The sequence below is a fragment of the Periplaneta americana genome, chromosome 16, assembly GCF_040183065.1.
Source record: "Periplaneta americana isolate PAMFEO1 chromosome 16, P.americana_PAMFEO1_priV1, whole genome shotgun sequence".
Classification (NCBI taxonomy): domain Eukaryota; kingdom Metazoa; phylum Arthropoda; class Insecta; order Blattodea; family Blattidae; genus Periplaneta; species Periplaneta americana.
Genome location: NC_091132.1, coordinates 81,237,767 through 81,259,559, shown reverse-complemented (window position 1 = coordinate 81,259,559; position 21,793 = coordinate 81,237,767). Strand labels below are relative to the sequence as shown.

Genomic DNA, 21,793 nt, shown 5'->3' with positions numbered 1-21,793 from the left:
CCAGTCGATGCACAACACTTTCGAATATGACTCACATTGGCATTCAAGAACAAGAATTAATAAAGATCACTGGTCATAGCTATGCATCTTCCCTGAAACCCTATTTACAAATAAATGAAGAGCACCATTCGGAAATCCTGAATAAGTTGAGGGATATACCATGTACATCAACGAGTTCACTTCTTTTACGCACACGTCCAATATAACATCAACTGAACCACCAACCACTAAAACATTCAAATTTGAAAATTATACCTACTTTCAATAATTGTTTCTTTTAAAATATTCAAGTTTATTTTTTATTTCATCATCCCTAATTAAAACTTTTCTAACACTCGTTTAGGCCTAAGTATTTAGGTTATGTTATAGCTTATGCTATATATTATGTATAGTCACGTATCAGAGATTGTTTAATATTACTAAGATTTATTGAAAATCATCTGTCAAGTGACGTTGATTACTGGGATCGAGATAATTGAAAGTGAAATGCAACTGTTTTAATGAAAATGAAACTGAATCAACAAAGCTTTCTTGACCAGTAACCGTCCATAGAGTTCAATGAAGATTCCATAGTTGGCACAACTGATAAGAAAACAGCTAATCATAACACACTACTGCCATCTACTAGCGTAATATTTATAATGTTGAGATGGTACAAATTTGAAGACATTTTGTATTTTCGTAAGTCAATATTTTATTGTATTGGAGTACTTCGTTACTTCTAATCTTTATATACTTTCTTCTAATCGTGTAATAATCAATTAAATCGAGTTTTGATTTTCTCTAGATAAATCAAAACCTCTAGTGAGATTACTGTTGAATAATTGTGAAAATCGTTAGTTAAAATAAACCTTGCAACGCAGCGCACTGTTGTGCGTCACCGACTGAGTACAGCAGAGGGGGGAGAGGAAGGTAAGGAGTGCAGGCTGCTCTTGGTAGTTATTGCAGTAGTCGTGATGTTGCCAAATGCATCATAGAAACATAACGATTGCCTCTACAGTTCTTCGTAAAGTAGGCTATGACATGATTTTGTTAAGGTCAGAATTATTTAATGTCCTGTAGGCCTAAATCTACGGTACGGGACCCTTGGTTTTACTTCTTTCCACAGTGTAGTCCTACTCTTGACTAAGGATGTTCATCACTCCATAGAATTAACTTATTCTCGAGAGGGCACGAGTTCTCAAATTTCTTTTCAATTGGGAAGCATTGGTCATTACAAAATTGATCAGGATTCATTCATTCATTCATTCATTCATTCATTCTTCAGTATTCTGCCCAAGGGCAGGTCTTTCACGTTCATGCAAAATCATGAACTCCAAATTTACATATTTTATCATACACAGAGATTTTAAGAAAAAAAAAACATGAACGAATACACAGTTCGAGACTGGATTCTACATGTGAATACCTTACCAGTGCTTTTCTATAACAGTGAAACATGATCAGCTGTTAAAAAATATGAACAAGAATGGATTTCCACCGATCTCTTTCGAGGTGTATAAACTAAAATAGAATGTTAAAATGGCTTCAGAATGGAACCATAAGTGGAACCATATTTTAAATATGATAGAATATTAGACAAACACGTTTGAATTGAATAGATAACAAAGAAAGGAAGGTAAATTATGAATTATAGGTAGAGGCTGTCGAACTGTTGGGCGTCCAAGAAACGTGAAAAGATGTGAGACCAAAACACGCAAAGGCTAACACGTGCGTTGATAACATCACTATTATTTGAAGTAAAGCAAATTGATAACAACGTAAAATATAAATGTTCTAGAAACCAAGAATATGTGGGATGACCGTTAGTAGAAGCAATGTTAAAATTTAAATCAGTAAAATTTTAGTCTTCCGTGCTTTTAATGAACAAAAAATTGCACTTTGAAGATATTTTTACTACTATTTCAAGTGGAAAATTAAAGGGCTGCAACTCTCAAAAGTTGTTACATTTGTCTTTAGTGCCTTTTCCGTGATTTTCCTAAGGTGAAGACAAATTTCGGGATAAGCCTTAAAAGAAATGGGCCACTGATCTACATCTCCGATTTTTCAAAGGTTTTCCTACGACGCTAAGATAAAATTCGGAATAAGCCTAAAAGAAATGGGCCACGGAACTACATTCCCGGTTTTCCCATGATTTTCTAGGGTGCTAGAATAAATTTCGGGATAAGCCATAAAAGAAATGAGCCACGGACCTACATCCCCGATTTTTCCATGATTTTCCTAAGAGGCTAAGATAAATTTCGGGATAAGCCCTAAAAGAAATGAGCCACGGACCTACATCTCCGATTTTTCCATTGTTATCCTAAGACGTTAAGATAAATTTCGGAATAAGCCTAAAAGAAATGGGCCACGGAACTAAATTTTCGGTTTTCCCATGGTTTTCCTAGGGTTCTAGAATAAATTTCGGAATAAGCCTAAAAGAAATAAGTCACGAACCTACATCCCCGATTTTTCCATGGTTTTCTTAAGACGCTAAGATAAATTTCGGAATAAGCATAAAAGAAATGGGCTACGGAACTAAATTCCCGGTTTTCCCCACGGTTTTCCTAGGACGCTAGAATAAATTTCGGGATAGCTAACCCTAAAAGAAATGAGCCACGGACCTACAACCCCGATTTTTTCATGGTTTTCCTAAGACGCTAAGATAAATTTCGGAATAAGACTAAAATAAATAGACCTCGGACCTATATCCCCGATTTTTCCGTAATTTTCCTAAATCGCTGAGATAAATTTCGGAATAAGCCTAAAAGAAATAGGCCTCTGACCTTCATCCCCGATTATTCCGTAGTTTTCATAAGTTGCTGAGATAAATTTCGGAGTAAGCCTAAAAAAAAAAAAAAGTCACGAACCTACATCCTCGATTTTTCCATGGTTTTCCTAAGACGCTAAGATAAATTTCGGAATAAGTCTAAAAGAAATGGGCCACGGACCTATATCCACGATTTTTCCATAGTTTTCCTAAGTCGCTGAAATAAATTTCGGAATAAGCCTAAAAGAAATAAGTCACGAACCTACATCCCCGATTTTTCCATGGTTTTCCTAAGTCGCTAAGATAAATTTCGGAATAAGCCCAAAAGAAAAGGGGCCACGGACCTACATCCCAGGTTTTCCCATGGTTTTCCTAAGACCTTACGATAAATTTCGGAATAAGTCCAAAAGAAATGGGTCACGGATCTATATCCCCGATTTTCTCATAGTTTTCATAGGGTGCTAGAATAAATTTCAGGATAGGCCCTAAAAGAAATGAGCCACGCACCTACATCCCCGATTTTTCCATGGTCTGCCTAAGTCCCTGAGATAAATTTCGGAATAAGCCTAAAATAAATAGGCCTCGGACCTACATCCCCGATTTTTCCATAGTTTTCTTAAGTCCCTGAGATAAATTTCGGAATAAGCCTAAAATAAATAGGCCTCGGACCTACATCCCCGATTTTTCCATAGTTTTCCTAAGTCGCTAAAATAAATTTCGGAATAAGCCCAAAAGAAATGGGCCACGGATCTACATTCCCGCTTTTCCCTGGTTTTTCTAGGGTGCTAGAATAAATTTCGGGATAAGCCCTAAAAGAAATGAGCCACGGATCTATATCCCCGGTTTTCCCATAGTTTTTATAGGGTGCTAGAATAAATTTCGGGATAAGCCCTAAAAGAAATGAGCCACGGACCTACAACCCTGATTTTTCCATGGTTTTTCTAAGACGCTAAGATAAATTTCGAGATAAGCCTAAAAGAAATGGGCCACGGACCTACATATCCTTTTCCGCACAATTTTCAGAATTGTTTCAAATTAAAGCCTTCGAAATAGGACCCTTGTCTTTCGCATATTACCTTCTTTAAGCTACTTGCGGCGACTGTAGGCCTACCCGAGTGTCACTCGCACAGTTCAAGCGCTCGGAACCCTCCTCTTGCAAGGACTGATGCAGTCAGTGGGACTGCAGGCATTTAACATCTTACGGCATTCCTGTCCTCTTGCTCCCCCCACATGTGGTAGCTATTAGGTTATGTCAATTTTTGGCTTTCCCCTTCAATATTCTCTAGCATTGATTCTATGAAATAGCGAACGACGGATTGAGACAAGTGGCCAACAGGCTTGGAGCTCACATATTCAGCTCTTCTCAGCCTCAAACTCATTTGGAAGGCTGCGTTTTCGCATTCCTTTTAAATGCTTCTCTCCCCATGTCCTCCATTGATAATGACATAATGCATTATTTCTAGCAGTTGAATAGGTCAAAGAAGTAGGCTAATTCTTTCTGTGAATCATGATATGTAGACTGTGCCTCAGACTTTATGAGGATGATGATGACAATAATAATAATAATAATAATAATAATAATAATAATAATAATAATCTCCAGATATGGAGGGTAACTGCGAATATATTCAATAAGCAGTCGTGGACAGCCGCTAAGGGGTTGTCTCCAGCTTGAGGGTTGGGCGAAGGGCTAACAACCCATCACTGTAAAAAAAATAGCTTGTTACGAATCTCTAAAATAAGCCTTGGAATAGGACATTATCTGGCTCGATTACATCGAGGGAATAATATATAGAGTGTTAGTTGGGAGACCGGAGGATAAAAGACCTTTAGGGAAACCGAGACGTAGATGGGATGATAACATTAAAATGGATTTGAGGGAGGTGGGATATGATGATAGAGAGTGAATTAATCTTGCACAGGATAGGGACCGATGACGGGCTTATGTGAGGGTGGCAATGAACCTTCGGGTTCATTAACCCTTTGCAGCATAGTGGTTATTCAGAAGAACCACCGTTTCCTTTCTTTCTAAATTTTATGGCACAGATATTCCACCAAGGAACCATCTCTTGAGTATACATAGAGGTGCCGTTTGTGTTTTTAAATTGTGTGCAGAGTTAAAATGTTGAAAAGAATTGATCGAAGCTTTGGTACGATCCATGACATGAAAAACATAAACAATTAATTTGTGCTTCAAAGGGTTAAAAGCCATTTGTAAGTTTTTTTTGTAATAATAAATTATAGTAGTAGGCCTAGTGGTGGTGGTGGTGGTGGTGGTGGTGGTGGTGGTGGTGGTGGTGGTGGTGGTGTTGGTGGTAAATAATTTCAATGGAAAAATTGTTCCGGGGCCGGCCGGATTTGAATAATGATAATAATAATAATAATAATAATAATAATAATAATAATAATAATAATAGTAATAAGTTATACGATTTGCAGCTATGGTAACTGGACACGGCATACTAAAATCCTATCTCCAAAGATTTAAGATAATAAATGATGCTACATGCTCCTGTCTTCAAGAGGCCCAAACTGTGGATCATGTAATATACAGGTGTAGAAAACTTCAGCAGCAGAGGGACATCTTCAGACATCAAATAGTAATGAATCATGGAAAGTGGCCAGTTGCTCAAAATCAACTCATTTTGAAACACTACAAACAATTCAAAACATTCATACAATCAATAGACTTTAACACATTATAAACATGAACACAAATAAGTACAACACTTTTTAAACATGAATCCAAACAAGCATACAATTATAAGATTTTAAATTGTGGATCTGTGATGTACAATTCAAATATGACTCCGTCTATTGCAATAGTGTATTGTTAAATGACTGTGAACATGTATGTAACATAAAAATGACATATAAATATATTAAACATAGTATGTAATATTGCAACACTTGTAAAAAATTTTTCTGATAATGCATTTAGGCATAAGCTTTGTAACTGGCGAGCGGATTGATTCTGTATAGTACATAGATAATTTAATTGTGGATGTGTAATGTGTAATTATGATGTATTAATTAATTGTGCATTTGTAATGTACTTAAGCATAAGATTTATAATTGCTAGTTGATCATATATTGTGTAGAGTAGATAATTTTTGTTTATTTTAAATTTTGGATATGTAACATAAACATAGCATGTAGTATTGCAAATATTGTATGCAATGGAACATGCTGTTTTAGCACAATAAAGAAAAAAAAAAAGTTATACGATTGAGATTATTAAGATCAATATAATTCGGAAAAAAGACTAGAGAAGGCCTCTGTTTTTGAGAAGAAAGGAGATCGGGAACAAAAATACGATGTGAATGTGGAATATTGGGGCAGTGACCAACGGAGAAAAAAAGAGCTAAAGTTTTTGGTTGAAGAAATGTTTGTAGGCCTAGGCCTACTTGACAGAAGGATTAAAATAAATACAATATAATAATAATAATAATAATAATAATAATAATAATAATAATAATAATAATAATAATAATAATATTCATGTCACCGGCGTAGCTGTCGTCTAAGGCGGTTGTCTGCCGATCCGTAGTTGCGTTCGGGCGTGGGTTCTATTCCCGCTTGGGCTGATCACCTGGTTGGGTCTTTTCCGAGGTTTTCTCCAACAGTAAGGCGAATGTCAGGCAATCTAGCAATCTATGGCGAATTCTCGGCATTATTTCACTAAATATCATCTCGCTATCACCAATACCATCGACACTAAATAACCTAGTAATTCATACAGCGTCGTTAACTATTATTATTATTATTATTATTATTATTATTATTAATAGGCTATTATTATTATTATTATTATTATTATTATTATTATTAATAGGCTATTATTATTATTATTATTAGGGTATTATTAGGCTATTATTATTATTATTATTATTATTATTATTATTATTATTATTATTATTATTATTATTAAAGGCGGCAGAATGTTGCTGGGCTTCCATCTAAGACGGGTCAGGACATCGCATTGGCAACGAACAAACATCCGTCGCGATATGGCTCGCGCAGAGATGAAGCTGTGCCTTACTCATTTCGTGCACCAAGATTGGCATCCTCGTTAACATATCTCAGTTAAATGAATTTCATTGAGTCGGTCTGAGTCAGCAACTTACTCTCCTTGCGACAGGAGGCAGACCACATCTGATCTGTAGCCTACTAACGCACCCTCTGAGCGCACACATCAAGCTGTAGTAATCGCACCTCGCATGAAGCGATGCCTCCCTGTGTGAGGACACACATGTTTCTAAAATCAATACAACGAACGGCTTAAGTCGCAGACATTCGTAATTGATTTTGCAAACTGTCTCGGACTGCGACCCACAGGTTATAAACCACGAAAATTTAAACAGTAATAATATAGTCATACTAAATGTTTCGCATGTAAGAATGGTTTGGTTCCAATAGCTTATTTTAATTGTATTGGGCTCGACGATGTACATTTTTCATTTTCAGACTACACATCTACAGTGCATAAGTTATTCATAGATTTCAAAAAGGCATATTACTCGGATAAGAGAGAATTTTTATATGATATTCTTATTGAATTTAGTATTCTCAAGAGACTAGTTCGATTAATTAAAGTGTGTCTCAGTGGAACGTACAGCAGAGTTCGTATAGGTCAGTTCTGTCAGATGCGTTTCCAATTCTTTGTGGGCTAAAGCAAGGAGATGCACTATCACCTTTACTTTTTAACTTTGCTCCATAGTATGCCATTAGGAAAATCCAGCATAACAGAGAGGGTTTGGAATTGAACGGGTTACCTCAGCTGCTTGTCTATGCGGATGACGTGAATATGTTAGGAGAAAATCCACAAACGATTAGGGAAAACACGGGAATTTTACTGGAAGCAAGTAAAGAGATAGGTTTGGAAGTAAATCCCGAAAAGACAAATTATATGATTATGTCTCGTGACGAGAATATTGTACGAAATGGAAATATAAAAATTGGAAATTTATCTTTTGAAGAGGTGGAGAAGTTCAAATATCTTGTAGCAACAGTAACAAATATAAATGATACTCGGGAGGAAATTAAACACAGAATAAATATGGGAAATTATAGTTATTATTCGGTTGAGAATCTTCTATCATCCAGTCTGCTGTCAAAAAATCTGAAAGTTAGAATTTATAAAACAGTTATATTACCGGTTGTTCTTTATGGTTGTGACACTTGGACTCTCACTTTGAGAGAGGAACATAGGTTAAGGGTGTTTGAAAATAAGGTGCTTAGGAAAATATTTGGGGCTAAGAGGGATGAAGTTACAGGGGAATGGAGAAAGTTGCACAACACAGAACTGCACGCGTTGTATTCATCACCTGACATAATAAGGAACATTAAATCCAGACGTTTGAGATGGGCTGGGCATGTAGCACGAATGGGCGAATCCAGAAATGCATATAGAGTGTTAGTTGGGAGGCCGGAGGGAAAAAGACCTTTAGGGAGGCCGAGACGTAGATGGAAGATAATATTAAAATGGATTTGAGGGAGGTGGAATATGATGATAGGGAATGGATTAATCTTGCTCAGGATAGGGACCAATGGCGGGCTTATGTGAGGGCGGCAATGAACCTCCGGGTTCCTTAAAAGCCAGTAAGTAAGTAAGTAAGTATTTACAGCTATTGAAAGTTAGAATTCCCACAAGAAACTTGTGCAATGGAAGCCATTCTTCTATTCTGAAATAGACCCATTTCAATGCACTTATTGTTACTTAGTTACCATTATAGTGAAGTTTTTCAAAGGCTTTGGAATAGGCCTAATATTGGTCTAAATTTTCAATGCAAAATATATTGTAGGTCTATTTGCAATTTTAAAAATATGATTGTGCATGAAACATTGTACAATACACGTCTGTGAAGTGCATTACAAAATCTCGGAAATTGGAAAACTCGGTTATCATGTCGCGGTACACTCCGTCTTAAAACACAATATTCTGTCACACGTCCCGTTACTAACCACACGTCTGTTGACTAAACAATGCCATGATGACATTATTATCTTGACATGGAGTGTCTCTCAGCTAAGAGCATAGATAGATATTATTTTCATTCTTTCTCTTCCCCCTTCCCTTCTTATGCATGTTTGTGATTAAATTTCCTTCTTATGACGCTCACTAGCCAAACGAGCAAGGACAAGGGCCAATATCGTTGAATCAAGCTGTACATAGGTAGGCCTTCATCAGTCGCCAACGCTGTGAGTCGCATATCGGACAGAGATGGCGATATCTCGGAGCTGTGAATTTGGAACTGTAGTCACAGTTGGAACCAGTGACAAAATCACAGGTCTCCAAATCACACCCCATTACTACTACTCATACAATCCATCTAGCTTAATCTTGTCTATCATCGGATATCTTCTTCTATCTACAACTCTTCTCCCGTTCACCATTCCTTCCAGTGCATCCTTCAATAATAAGAATAAAACAGTTGGCTCATGTAAAAACAGAAACATCAGACAGAATTTCAACTGGAGTGTTATGGCCTACAGAAGTCACCACGAGAAAGGTGAGATAGTCATGGAACAAGCTACTATCCTAACCATACCAGAAGAATAAGAAGAGGAAAGGAAATATAAAATTTATTTACTCATTTTGTAATAATCGAAATCAGTTTATAATTTATGTAAAAGATGCCGATGCAAGTAATTTAATAATCAGTGGCGTGACAACCCATGAAGGGGCCCAGACCACTGCTGAACTTACGACCACATATCTCAGCAGAGGTGAACGATCATCTAACCAGAGCTGGGGTAAAGTGTAGGCAGCACAATGAGCTCCCCAGTCGTCAGAGCTGGTTTTCGAAATCGACCTGTATATCATAAATCCCCAGATTCATCACAATACTAGGTGGCCACCGGTCCCATACACTGAGCGGAATTTCATGAGGATATTTCCGATGCAAGTAGACTATTTTAAATTTCCGATTAACTCGAGTAGAGTTAAGAAATATTGAAAAAGAAAACGCTACGATATCAGAGATACTCAGTGTTCCTTAAGCTGAAGATTTATCATTCCCTCCAGATCTATAACTTGATCACATCGCAATTTCTCATGATTATACCTGAACTTTTTTTTTTCCGGACGAAGCCATTTTTCTGCCAGAGAGAGAGAGAGCGAGAGAGAGAGAGAGAGAGAGAGAGACAGACAGACAGACAGACAGAGAGACAGAGAGACTTCGGACCCTCGCCTCAGGGTATAATTTCAGATACAGAAAGGGTCGCGGCCTTCCGGTTGGTAAACCTTGTTACAGATGTAACTTCATTATTTCAGATCTGTAATTGGGTGTTCACTGTGTTAAGAAGGCTAGTTTGATAGAAAGATGTGGTAGACTATAGTATGCAAATTTCTTCCAGCATATTTGTATTACAAAGATCAAGAGAGAAGTAGAATTTTGAACAAACAGTCCCTGTGCCCTAAGAGCCCTGATGATGATGATGATGATGATGATGATGATGATGATGATGATGATGATGATGATGATGATGATGAATGCGATTATATTATCATTTATTATTATTATTATTATTATTATTATTATTATTAGCTCATTTTTATTATTAACACGCTGGTGTTTATTATGTTTTCAACCGTTACAAGATCGTATTAAAATGTAGTTCTGCTCCAAACTTTCAAATCTTGCAGAAACTTTATAGGTCTATTAATTACAAATAATAGAACGGGTTACATCAGCTTCTTATCTATGCGGCTGACGTGAATATGTTACGAGAAAATCCATAAACGATTAGGGAAAACAGAAATTTTACTTGAAGCAAGTAAAGCGGTAAGTTTGGAAGTAAACCCCGAAAAGACGAAGTATATGATTATGTCTCGTGACCAGAATATGCTACGAAATGGAAATAGGCCTATAAAAATTGGAGAGGTGGAAAAATTCAAATATCTTGGAGTAACAGTAACAAATATAAATTACACTCGGGAGAAAATTAGGCGCAGAATAAATATGGGAAATGCGTGTTATTATTCGGTTGAGAAGCTTTTGTCATCTAGTCTTCTGTCAAAAAATTTGAAAGTAAGAATTTATAAAACAGTTACATTACCGGTTGTTCTGTATAGGTGTGAAACTTGGACTCTCACTTTGAGAGAGGAACAGAGATTAGGGGTGTAAGATTTTGAGGAAAATATTCAGGGCTAAAAAGGATGAAGTTACAGGAGAATGGAGAAAGTTACACAACGCAGAACTGCACGCATTGTATTGTTCACCTGACATAATTAGGAACATTAAATCCAAACGTTTGAGATGGGCAGGACATGTAGCACGTGTGGGAGAATCCAGAAATGCATATAGAGTGCTAGTTGGGAGGCTGGAGGGAAAAGAACCTTTGGGGATGCCGAGACGTAGATTTGAGGATAATATTAAGATGGATTTGAAGAAGGTGGGATATGATGATAGAGACTGGATGAATCTTGTACAGGATAGGGACCGATGGCGGGGTTATGTAAGTGCGGCAATGAACCTCCGGGTTCCTTAAAAGCCATTTGTAAGTAAGTAAGACTCCAAATAACTTAAACAGCTTAAAATTGTAGGTATAAGAGGTAAGTCGTCATAGGCCTACTTTTGTTCTTGTTTTGCCTTAATATACACAGTAGACTTACAAGAATTGTCTTTATTGTATGCAAATTTTGTAAATAATCAATACACCTAGTACTGAATTTCATATTCCTCATAGACCACTTTACATACATAGCCTATTAGATATGGCTAGCCTTGGTCGTAGCTGTCTAATGACAGATTCTCACCGCAGTGAAGTAGGTCATAATCTCCCAAAGACTGTGCGGTTGGTTTTCTCAAAGCACTTCTGTTTATTACCATTTTTCATTACATCATAGTTTCGTTTATCTATTTTCATAATTTAGTCGTCTGTGAATAGCTTTTCTGTTGTAGGCTTAATAAGCATAACATAAAAATTGGTTAAATAGGCGCCATAACAAAGCAATAAAGGGACGGAATCTATCTTACTTTCATGACGCGGCATAGGCTATCCTGGACACTGCTGTGTACGTGAATGCCAATCAATGAAAATGTTACCTTTCACGCATTAATGCCTCCTGATTAAATGCATTCACACAACAGCTTATCGATTTTATATTTCTAGACTCTAACGGTGTAAGATAGGCCTACAGGTAGCCTACAGAAATTTCTATGTCCATATTATTCAGTAAAGAAAGTAGCCTATAGATATAGTAATAAAAATATAGTTAAGGCCTATGTATTAGACTAGGTCTATATTATGGGAATTTACGGCAAATTAATACTAAGTTATAATAAGATACATCTTTATATTAGTTTAGGCTTTTAAATATGTTTCAGATGCTAAAGTGGAAATACAGTAGTAATGCAATGATTCGTCTAATAGGCTATTGACTTACAGTATGTAGCTGAGACAAGAGCTGATATAAAGATTCAGCATATAAGTTATTAGAAATAAACGAAAGAATATATAGGGTAAGAAATGATGGCATAGAGGCTAAGACGAGACTTAGAGCAATGGTTCCCAAAATGTGCTCCGCGGATCCCTGGGGATCCGCCAACATTTATCAGGGGATCCGCGGTTGGTAGCCTAAATATCGTATATTTTGAAATAATAACATATGAAGAGTCCACTGCAAGAATGATGGATGTCACTTTCTTGTCGAAAATGAACCAAGACTGTCAATGCATAGCTTAAGACATGTAGAATGTACATAGAGAATTATATGGCATTAACACTGATAGTCATTGTCCAGTAATGATCGGAAAATCTCAGTTAAGCTTTGAGCGCTAAGCATTTCAAACTTTCAATTCCTTCTCCTGCAAAATGTATTCCAAATGATATCCATCATTCTTGCAGTGGACTCTTCATACATTACTACCGTTTTTCTCGACGCGATTGTACAGTACTATACGCGACTGTACTTGTAAAAGTTAGTATAGGCTAATTATCGGCAAAGGTAGATGACCAGATCTCACCAGTGCGTGAGCTGGCCTTCGAGTTGTTGTAGAAAAATGTTTGTCTGCTTGGTGAAGGTGGCGAGTAATTAGTTAATTAGTTCTCATTTGCTTGGTGTATGTGAATGTTTGCAGTTTTTTCTCTCGAGACCAACAGTGTAAGAACGTAAGAATAAGTTTTTGTAAATGTGCTCGGAGACTTGTATTTTAAAAAAGAAACGAATTTAGTCAATTGTTATGCATGCGTTCTGCTTCTGCTACTTTTATTGTGAAGTCGGTTTTTATTCATTCAGTACGAACAGGCTTGTGTGAGGCGTTCGTGTTAAACTGTGTGTTAATAACCACGTGTCTTTAATTCCGAACATAATAATATTAATTCAATATTACATATTATATTCCATATTAGCTATAGTGTGTCGTCTCAGTAGATCGGTGGCTAATAACAGACAATAAAAATGACAATTCTACAAATTCAGAAACCAGTCGATCACCTTGTCATGTGTCACACCCCAGTGCTGCTAATTTAAAAACGGGTAAATCAACCGAAAAATTAAAATATGATGAATCATATTTGGCTCTTGGATTTACGTATAAGTTACAGGCAATAAAATTATTCCAGACGCCCTTTGTGTACTATTTAACAAAGTGTTAAGTAACAGTTCTTTATTGCTCGCAAACCTGCATAGACATTTGGAAACAAATCACCCCGAATGTAAAAATAAGAACATAATTTTTTTTCAACATAACTTGAAGGGTTAAGGCTGGTTCACAATAAACCGGGAACGGAAACTGCAACGAGAACAAGAACGAAAATAATGTTAAAATAAATGTATTTATATGTGAGCATTCACAATAGTTAATTGTGAATGCTCACATTTAAATACATTTATTTTAACAATATTCCCGTTCTCGTTTTCGTTCCCGGTTTATTGTGAACCAGCCTTTAAAACAGTATCAGAATATGTTCGTGAAAAGTGCGAAAACCGACAATGAAAATGCTAAAGAGGAGTCATACCGAGTGAGTTGTGAGATGAGGAAACAATTCCATACTTGACATTAGCAATTTGAAAGTAATTTTTTTTATAATTATTCATGTAATTACCCAAAGAAATACTACTGCATGTTTATGAACTCATGGCTATGCATGGTAGGTAATTAATGTAGTTAAATATGTACAGAATATAAATACGGAGGCATATTAAATTGATATCTAAGCTTTTGTTAATCTAGTGATATTAATTTAATTTAATTTAATTTGAGGATCCGTTAATCTTTTTTCGAGTTGAAAGGGATCCGCGATCAAAAATGTTTGGGAACCACTGACTTAGAATGTTGGCAACTGGGTGGAGAGAAGATTTTAACGGGACAAGCATGTATCTCGCATGGCACTGGACAAAGTTGTATATCGTCGTTGTTCCTGCTATAATTCCTATGTGCAAAATGTACAATTTTTTAGTAGGAGGAAAAAAAACATTTATTCATCCTATTTATTCATCATAGGGGATTGTGAATTCCAACATTTTCGAAAGAAAGAAATATAATTAGGTACGTATAGGAAATTTTATCATTTGCTGTATCACTATTTAAGCTATTTAATAGAGCAAAAATCTGAAAATCGATAAATATGTCACATGGGAGTTATTGCAGGAACAACGACGATATGTAGCACGTGATAATGTCACGGGGGAAGGAGGAGCCCAGGAAGTCCGAGAGAGTGATAAAAGAACTCCTGATCTCTGGATGGAACAGGCTCTGAGCTTAATATGCAGAAGAAAAACAATCTGTTTCATATTCAGAATGTTCATATTCAGAATAGTTTGGTTTCCAAGATTTTTTTCTTTTATGTTTTTCTTCAGATCGGTCCTACGTTATTTATCGTTTTGATAAGATGCGAGTTTCTTTTATACACTGGTGATATAGTCTGGTTCCAGGAGTTCTTGTAGTCACTTATGTTGTTCGTTATATTCGAGATGCTTACGAAGAACTTGGGATCGGTTTTTATTGATCAGGCAATGTAAGCTATACGAATCGCTCGCTAGTGGTCTCGATAGTAGCATTATTATTATTATTATTATTATTATTATTATTATTATTATTATTATTATTAATACTAGGGCCTACTACTACTACTACTACTACTACTACTACTACTACTACTACTACTACTACTACTACTACTATTATTTTGTTTGTTATAAAAATTGGAGATTTATCCTTCGAAGAGGTGGAAAAAATTCAAATACCTTGGAGTGACAGTAACAAATATTAATGATACTCGGGAGGAAATTAAACGTAGAATAAATATGCGAAATGCCTGTCATTATTTGGTTGAAAAGTTTTTGTCATCTAGTCTACTGTCAAAAAATCTGAAAGTTAGAATTTATAAAACAGTTATAGGCCTATTACCGGTTGCTCTGTATGGTTGTGGACTCTCACTTTGAGAGAGGAACAGAGATTAAGGGTGTTTGAGAATAAGGTTTTTAGGAAAATATTTGGAGCTAAGAGGGATGAAGTTACAGGAGAATGGAGGACGTTACACAAAGCAGAACTGCACGTATTGTATTCTTCACCTGACATAATTAGGAACATTAAATCCAGACGTTTGAAATGGGCAGGGCATGTAGCACGTATGGGCGAATCCAGAAATGCATGTAGAGTGTTAGTTGGGAGACCGGAGGGAAAAAGACCTTTGGGGAGGCCGAGACGTAGATGGGAGGATAATATTAAAATGGATTTGAGGGAGGTGGGATATGATAATAGAGACTGGATTAATCTTGCACAGGATAGGGACCAATGGCGGGCTTATGTGAGGGCGGCAATGAACCTGTGGGTTCCTTAGAAGTCAATTGTAAGTAAGTATAATTTTGTTAAATTTATTTATACACGATTTAACATCTGTATTCATATCGCGTGTTAGGATCTGTGAATATACCAGTAAGCCGTTACTATTGTTGAGTTCCTGTTTCTATTGTGTTGTAGATCGCCTGTGTTCATGTAACTATTTTTTTTTAATATTTTATTAATATATTATGATGGTGATTGAGGCGATGATGAATCATGATATGTAAATTTCCAACCCGGTATTTGTTTTTGTGACTGAGAGAAACCATGAAAAAACCCAGTCAGATCCGTCGACCACGAGGTTTGAACTCGGGACCTCCCGAATGCCAACCCTTTCGATTATTATTATTATTATTATTATTATTATTATTATTATTATTATTATTATTATTATTATTTATGAACTACGATGGTTATCTAGCGTCTGAGTGAAATGAAGGCGATAATGCCAGCGAAATGAGTCCAGGATCCAGCGCCGAAAATTACCCAGCATTTGCTCTTGATTAGTTGAGAGAAAACCACGGAAAAACCTTAACTTGGAAACTTGTCCCAACCAGGTTCTTTACTCTTCAAATGTTAGACCCTACTGTCTGTTTCCAAATGAGCAGTTATCCATATCTCTGCTTCGTAAAGTTGAAATATTCTGGTATACTATTTTTATTATTGTATAACTGTTTCAAACCTGGTTCTTATCACTATGATCCTATTATAATTATAAAATATTGTTATTTATCAATATCGGTTATTTGGCGTTTAACAAATTAGAATATCGCATTCTTAGATGAGATGCTAGAATATTAAGAGGATCTGAGTGAGTCCAAACATTATTACAGAAAAACAAATCACTATTATTTCTAGACTTGAATAAGGCATGTAGGCCTAATATAGCCTACTTTATACTTTGAAGAATACATAATAATTCTTCTAACTTGAAACTTTTTATAGTTACGCTCAAAGTAGCAAATTTTTGTCATAGCTTCTAGGCCTATTTGACTAACATTGAAAATAATTGTAATAAAAGTAAGTTGTACTAAATTTTGAACATAGTAATTTCATTGCTTCAAATTCATAATCAATTAATTTTTTTGTATTTATTTAGTAGGCCTATTTAGTACATTTATTGTCTTTAATCCTGCTACAAGTCACGGTGGCATTTGACATTCCTGAAAATCAATTAATTAATCAATGCGGAATTTATGCAAGTATTCATGGATATTCTTGTCGAAAAACATTAATTTCCCTCTTTTTTCCTGCAGTACATAGCCACACGTAGCTATTTCAATCTTTAAATTCTGATCTTTTGTGTTTTTTTATCCTATAAATTCCTTTTAGAATATCCTCCTTCAAAACCACTTTTTAATTATAGATTATACATTGGTGATCTCGTAAGAATGTGACATATCTTTACAATCACGTTTAATTTTAAGATGAAATACATTGGGCTACTCCTAAACACGATATTGCTCGTGGACTATCAGTTTCTAATATTTAATTCCGAACATAACTTACAAGAAACTATATTTAATTTAAAACATAGGCTATGTGTAAGAATTAGAGCTTAAATATCTGTAGTACTCGGGAAAAGTAGCACAAGTCAAAAATGTTAATTTTACAGGAGAAGGAAAAAAACTGTCTTCACACTGGTTTATTCGATTTGATTTTCTTCTGTATAAATTATTGTAATGGGAGAAATACTTATGTCTCTTTTCCCAAGCGAGGAGATGTTCCGCAAGTTGTCAATAAATTAATAAAATATGTTTGTGGAAACTGACTTAACTTATGCTACTTTTCCCAAGCACTGCAGATATGTCGTTCAATAATATGACGGTTTAGCATTTAGACCCTATCACAAATATCAAGGGCGAAAATTATTTTAGAAGTGAAGTCAGTAAAACAGGTAAACTATTTTGATAATTATTTTTGTTGAAATAGGCCTATCTTACTTTAACAAGGAAGATATTATAATATTTAATTACATAGCCTATACAGCACAATAAAATAATAATACTCGAGAGAAAACTAAACTGAAATTTTATAAAATAATGGCAGTTCCCGCATTATTATAGCCTACAGTGTGGAATACTTGGCATTGAGGAAGAATAAGGAAAGAAAATTGAGGCCTCAGAGATGAAGTTTTTAAGCAGTGTTGACGGAGGTATCTATTTGTCAGGACAGGAAAAGAAACGAGATAGGCTATTAGGAGAGAACTTAACATCTTGAATTAACAGAAGAAAATACATTGATGTAGGAGGAACTGGAAGGAACATGTCGATCATATGAAGGAAAAGGTCCGGATTTTGTAAGCTGATCGTATAGCCTATATAAAGTTTCTGCAATAGTCTATTGTTAAATTAGATGTTTATAATTAACACTTAACACTGACCTGAAACCAGATTGATTCATCTTAAAAGAAAAACATAAAACACAGCATTACAATAACTAATTCTCAGTGTGCACAAATCTTAGATATTAAATTCATCATAATTACTATCAGTCCATCTGAATTATGAATGTCATCTTACTTTCATCTGGAGATAGATAAATAAATAATTTTTGATTGAGCCTACACTAAGCGAATTTAATATTTAAGCACTAAGAATAATTCTCCTCTCTATCTAATTTCCTACTTTCTCTCTCTCTCTTTCCTTCTCGGCAACCTTAGAATAAATTAGTATACTGTGCAATCCTTGAAGGAATGTAACTGATGTGTATAATTTCAAGACGGGCAAATCTAGTTATTATTTTTCGTAGGAAAGTGAAAAATGTTTATCGAGCCTTCAAAATTAAAATCTTAATTATTAATTCCTGTAATCAGTGGCAAGTGTCTTGTGAACTGTTTTCGAATCAAATGACTCTCAAGATATGAAGTCCTTTAGTTTGCACCAGGGTATATCCAATATAATTTAGATCTATTTCACATATACTATGTATTATTTTTATATTATAGCCTACATTTAATAACTAGCCTACAGTCATGCGTGATAATAAGACATGCAACGCCAATAGAGAGCCTCGACAGAGGTAGTCATGAAACTCATGGTGGTGAGAGGAGCATAGGCTAATGGCATGGCTAATTAATTTAATGGAGACGCAATGTATTACGTGTGAAGACAGGATTAATGTCCCTTACGTCAGATAGCATCTGCAGGCATTTGTATGATAAATCTGGATATTATAGCGTCTTGACACCAGACATTTCTTCAACATGTTGTATCATTTAGATAATTAACATACATTTATTAAAATATATGTATCTAAGCTTAATATATATAGGCATATAATATAGTTTGCTATGTTTAAGTATTTACCATCAAGCCTATTTCACAATTCTTTATCACATAGACATAAGTTGCTACTACTACAATGTAGGATCTGATCTTGACCTGAGACAACATAGGATGTCGCAATGACAACCTAACATCATACCTTGGTCGAATTTGAACTAACAAACGTAAGTTTCACACAGAACTGTGTCTCAAGCATCATATTCTTACGTCAGAAAAGAAAGAACACACATAAATTAGTAGGGGATAGAAACGAGACCTGAAATACCGACTAAGCAGTCCACACAAAACAACTATCTATAATACTACAATTTTTGTCAAAAATAAATGTATGATTTTTATTCCTAAATGTATTAATGTTCCAAACAAGCTAATTTAGTAGGTCTTCGCAGCTGGTTTATAGGCTAAGGAGACATTATTCTTGAAATTTTATCTTGTAGCTTATCTAAAAACAGTGGGCCGTAACAAATCATCATATTGAATGTTACGAAAATTGAAAACAATTAGCCTACTGTAAAGTGAAAGATGTAGTTGTTAAAAGACAATCACAGATCCCTATATAGGCCCTAGTCATTTGATTCAGAAAAATTCACTAACATTCATCTTAGTACATATGCATTGCCTTTTTAATAATTCCACTTAAATTCAGTACTCTACAAAAACGTTTGGGACATATTAATACATTCTGAATTGAACCTTTTGAATGAATAACTTATACATAGGCCTAAACATAGGCTATAAATTGGAAGAACACAAACTGTAATAGGCCTATTGAAACTTATACGTACTCTAGGCCTTCAGCGTCAAAAATTATAATCACGTTCTAATTGAAATACTGTATGAATGAGATAGAAATAAATTTATTTTAAAGCTGTGTGCATTTTTAAAGGAATTCAGTGCAAATAGTTTGTTATAGAATCGTCGTCTTTTCTGCCTTTCGGATGGGATTATATCTTACCAGCCTATTTACATCAACATTAGACAAATCTAGTGTAACTTACACAGATATGCTGGTGGAAAACCTTGATGAATTGTTTAAATTAATTTATTTCACATTTGTACATCATTTTTGATGGCAAGACATGCCTTTCTTAATTATTATTTGTCTTTTCACATAATTTTCTGCAAGTGGAATGGATTTTTTTTTACATTCCTGTCTCAAAGTTCATGACTTTCATGTTTACAAGAATTTGCAGAGTTGAGACATCCCTGTGATATTTACAGCTCAGATTTTACTTTTTTTACGATAATAATTGACATGCTTATAGCATAGAACTCACGTCAGAAGCCACTGTTCTGAATGACTATTGCAGCTGAACAAGTTTCATAGGACTAGTAATTAGAAAGAATGTGTATGTACTCACCTCTGCCACTTCTGCCGACGAACCTGAGGTCGTTGAACTTGGCCACTTGGTTCTTCATGACGGCCGTACAGTTCCTTAGTTCACCACAGAAATTCTCATCGTTGCCGGCCTTCACAGTCACTAGCGTGCCGTCCATGATATCGTCCAGGGCGACCACTTTGAAGGCGACGGGCAGGGACTTGTTGGAGCGCCAGTGGGTAGGCAGCGCCGAGCATAGCACCGCCGGACTTCCGGTCTGCACCAGCTCCCCGTGGTATTCTTGCAAGGCCTCGTGCAGCCAGTCCGTACCAGGGACCGTGGTCGTCGTTGCCGGGGAAGGCTCGCCCGAACTCGCGGGCACCGAGCCTGACATCGCCGGCGAGGATTCGTGGCCGTCCCCGGACTTTGCACTAACACTACTCTTACTGTTGAGGACGAGTGACAGACTCGAGCGGTGCTGGTGGTGGATGTCCAAGTCGTAGGGAGATGGTAGATGCATTGAGGAAGGAGGGCTCCTCCGTGGCCGCTGAAGAAGGGTTCCCGGTCGACAGGCAGGAGCTCCTAATTTCGTAGAGCGTCTTGAGGGTGCTCTTCTCTTCTTCTGGAACACACTGTAGCTGCCGTTAGCATTTCTTCATCGGCAGGAAAAGAGTCGCCGCCGTGGTATTCTTCCGCCTGGAGTCGCGACGAACAGGTGGCTGTCGGGTGCGAGTCCCTCGCTTCTATTTTTTTGAAAATCGGAATCGAAATTGTGGCACGTTGTCGCTAAACGCTCGCCCCTCCTCTGCAAAGTCACAGCGTCGTGTGTGTGGGGGTGTTTTGGAAAGAATGCTGATAGTTTTACATGTCCCTACCGTGCGCGCAGCCCGTGCACTGAAGTTCCAAGAGAGTTGTGGAAAAAAAATATTGTGTGAGATAGAGAGATGAAGGGGTGAGAGGAGGGGTGGGGGCGACGTCGAAGTGTGGAAACTGGAGGGAGGGGGGATGCGTTTGTGGCGCTCCGCCACGCTGAGAAGACCTCACCTCAACGTCACGTTGTTACCACAGGGGAGAGGGCGTCCGTCCCTCCCTATGGGGGTGCTAGCGTCACGACGCCTACCACTACCACACTCGCACATATAATTCTCTCTGTCTCTCTTCTTCGCCTCTTCTTCTTCTTCCTTTTACCCTTCCCTCACCGAATATAACCGAACATTGCCGAATATAACGTGTAGTATAAACACTGGGGGCAGACGATCACTTGGCTCCGAGTTGACGAAGAATCTTCAGGTTTTGCCAAGACTTCCGTGAGTTTTGCAGGGGCTCGAAGCTGCCCGCAGACCTACAGCCTGTCTGCACCGCGCTACGCGTCGGAATGGACTTCCATTTAGGAAAAAAAATCGCACTGCACGACGCAAGTCAAAATGATGAGTTGGAATTAAAAAAAAAAGCGATTGAAGAGTAGGACACTGACGCTACCGTAGCGCTAAGCGGCTCGGAAAGTACTGCGCGGGCCGTCACGACGAGCCGGACGACTTTTTCCTTCGTCAATATCCCATACAGACACACATACACCGCCCTCTACGCCACCCCTCTTTTACAGCCGGCCCCTGCGACTGAAAAACCTGTTTTATAATGCGGGCTGCG

At 36.7% G+C, this 21,793-nt stretch overlaps 1 protein-coding gene across 3 annotated transcripts in view; it reads right to left on the bottom strand.

Annotated features, from left to right (window-relative positions):
• Positions 1 to 21,590, bottom strand: part of LOC138716529 (segmentation protein Runt-like) — a 140,253-nt gene extending 118,663 nt beyond the window's left edge. For all 3 annotated transcript variants that reach the window (XM_069849679.1, XM_069849680.1, XM_069849681.1), the window contains exon 1: positions 20,189 to 21,590. In XM_069849679.1, the coding sequence (XP_069705780.1) occupies positions 20,189 to 20,666 (478 nt within the window). In that variant the 5' untranslated portion in view covers positions 20,667 to 21,590. The remainder of the gene's footprint in view (positions 1 to 20,188) is intronic.
• Positions 21,591 to 21,793: the final 203 nt, after the last annotated feature.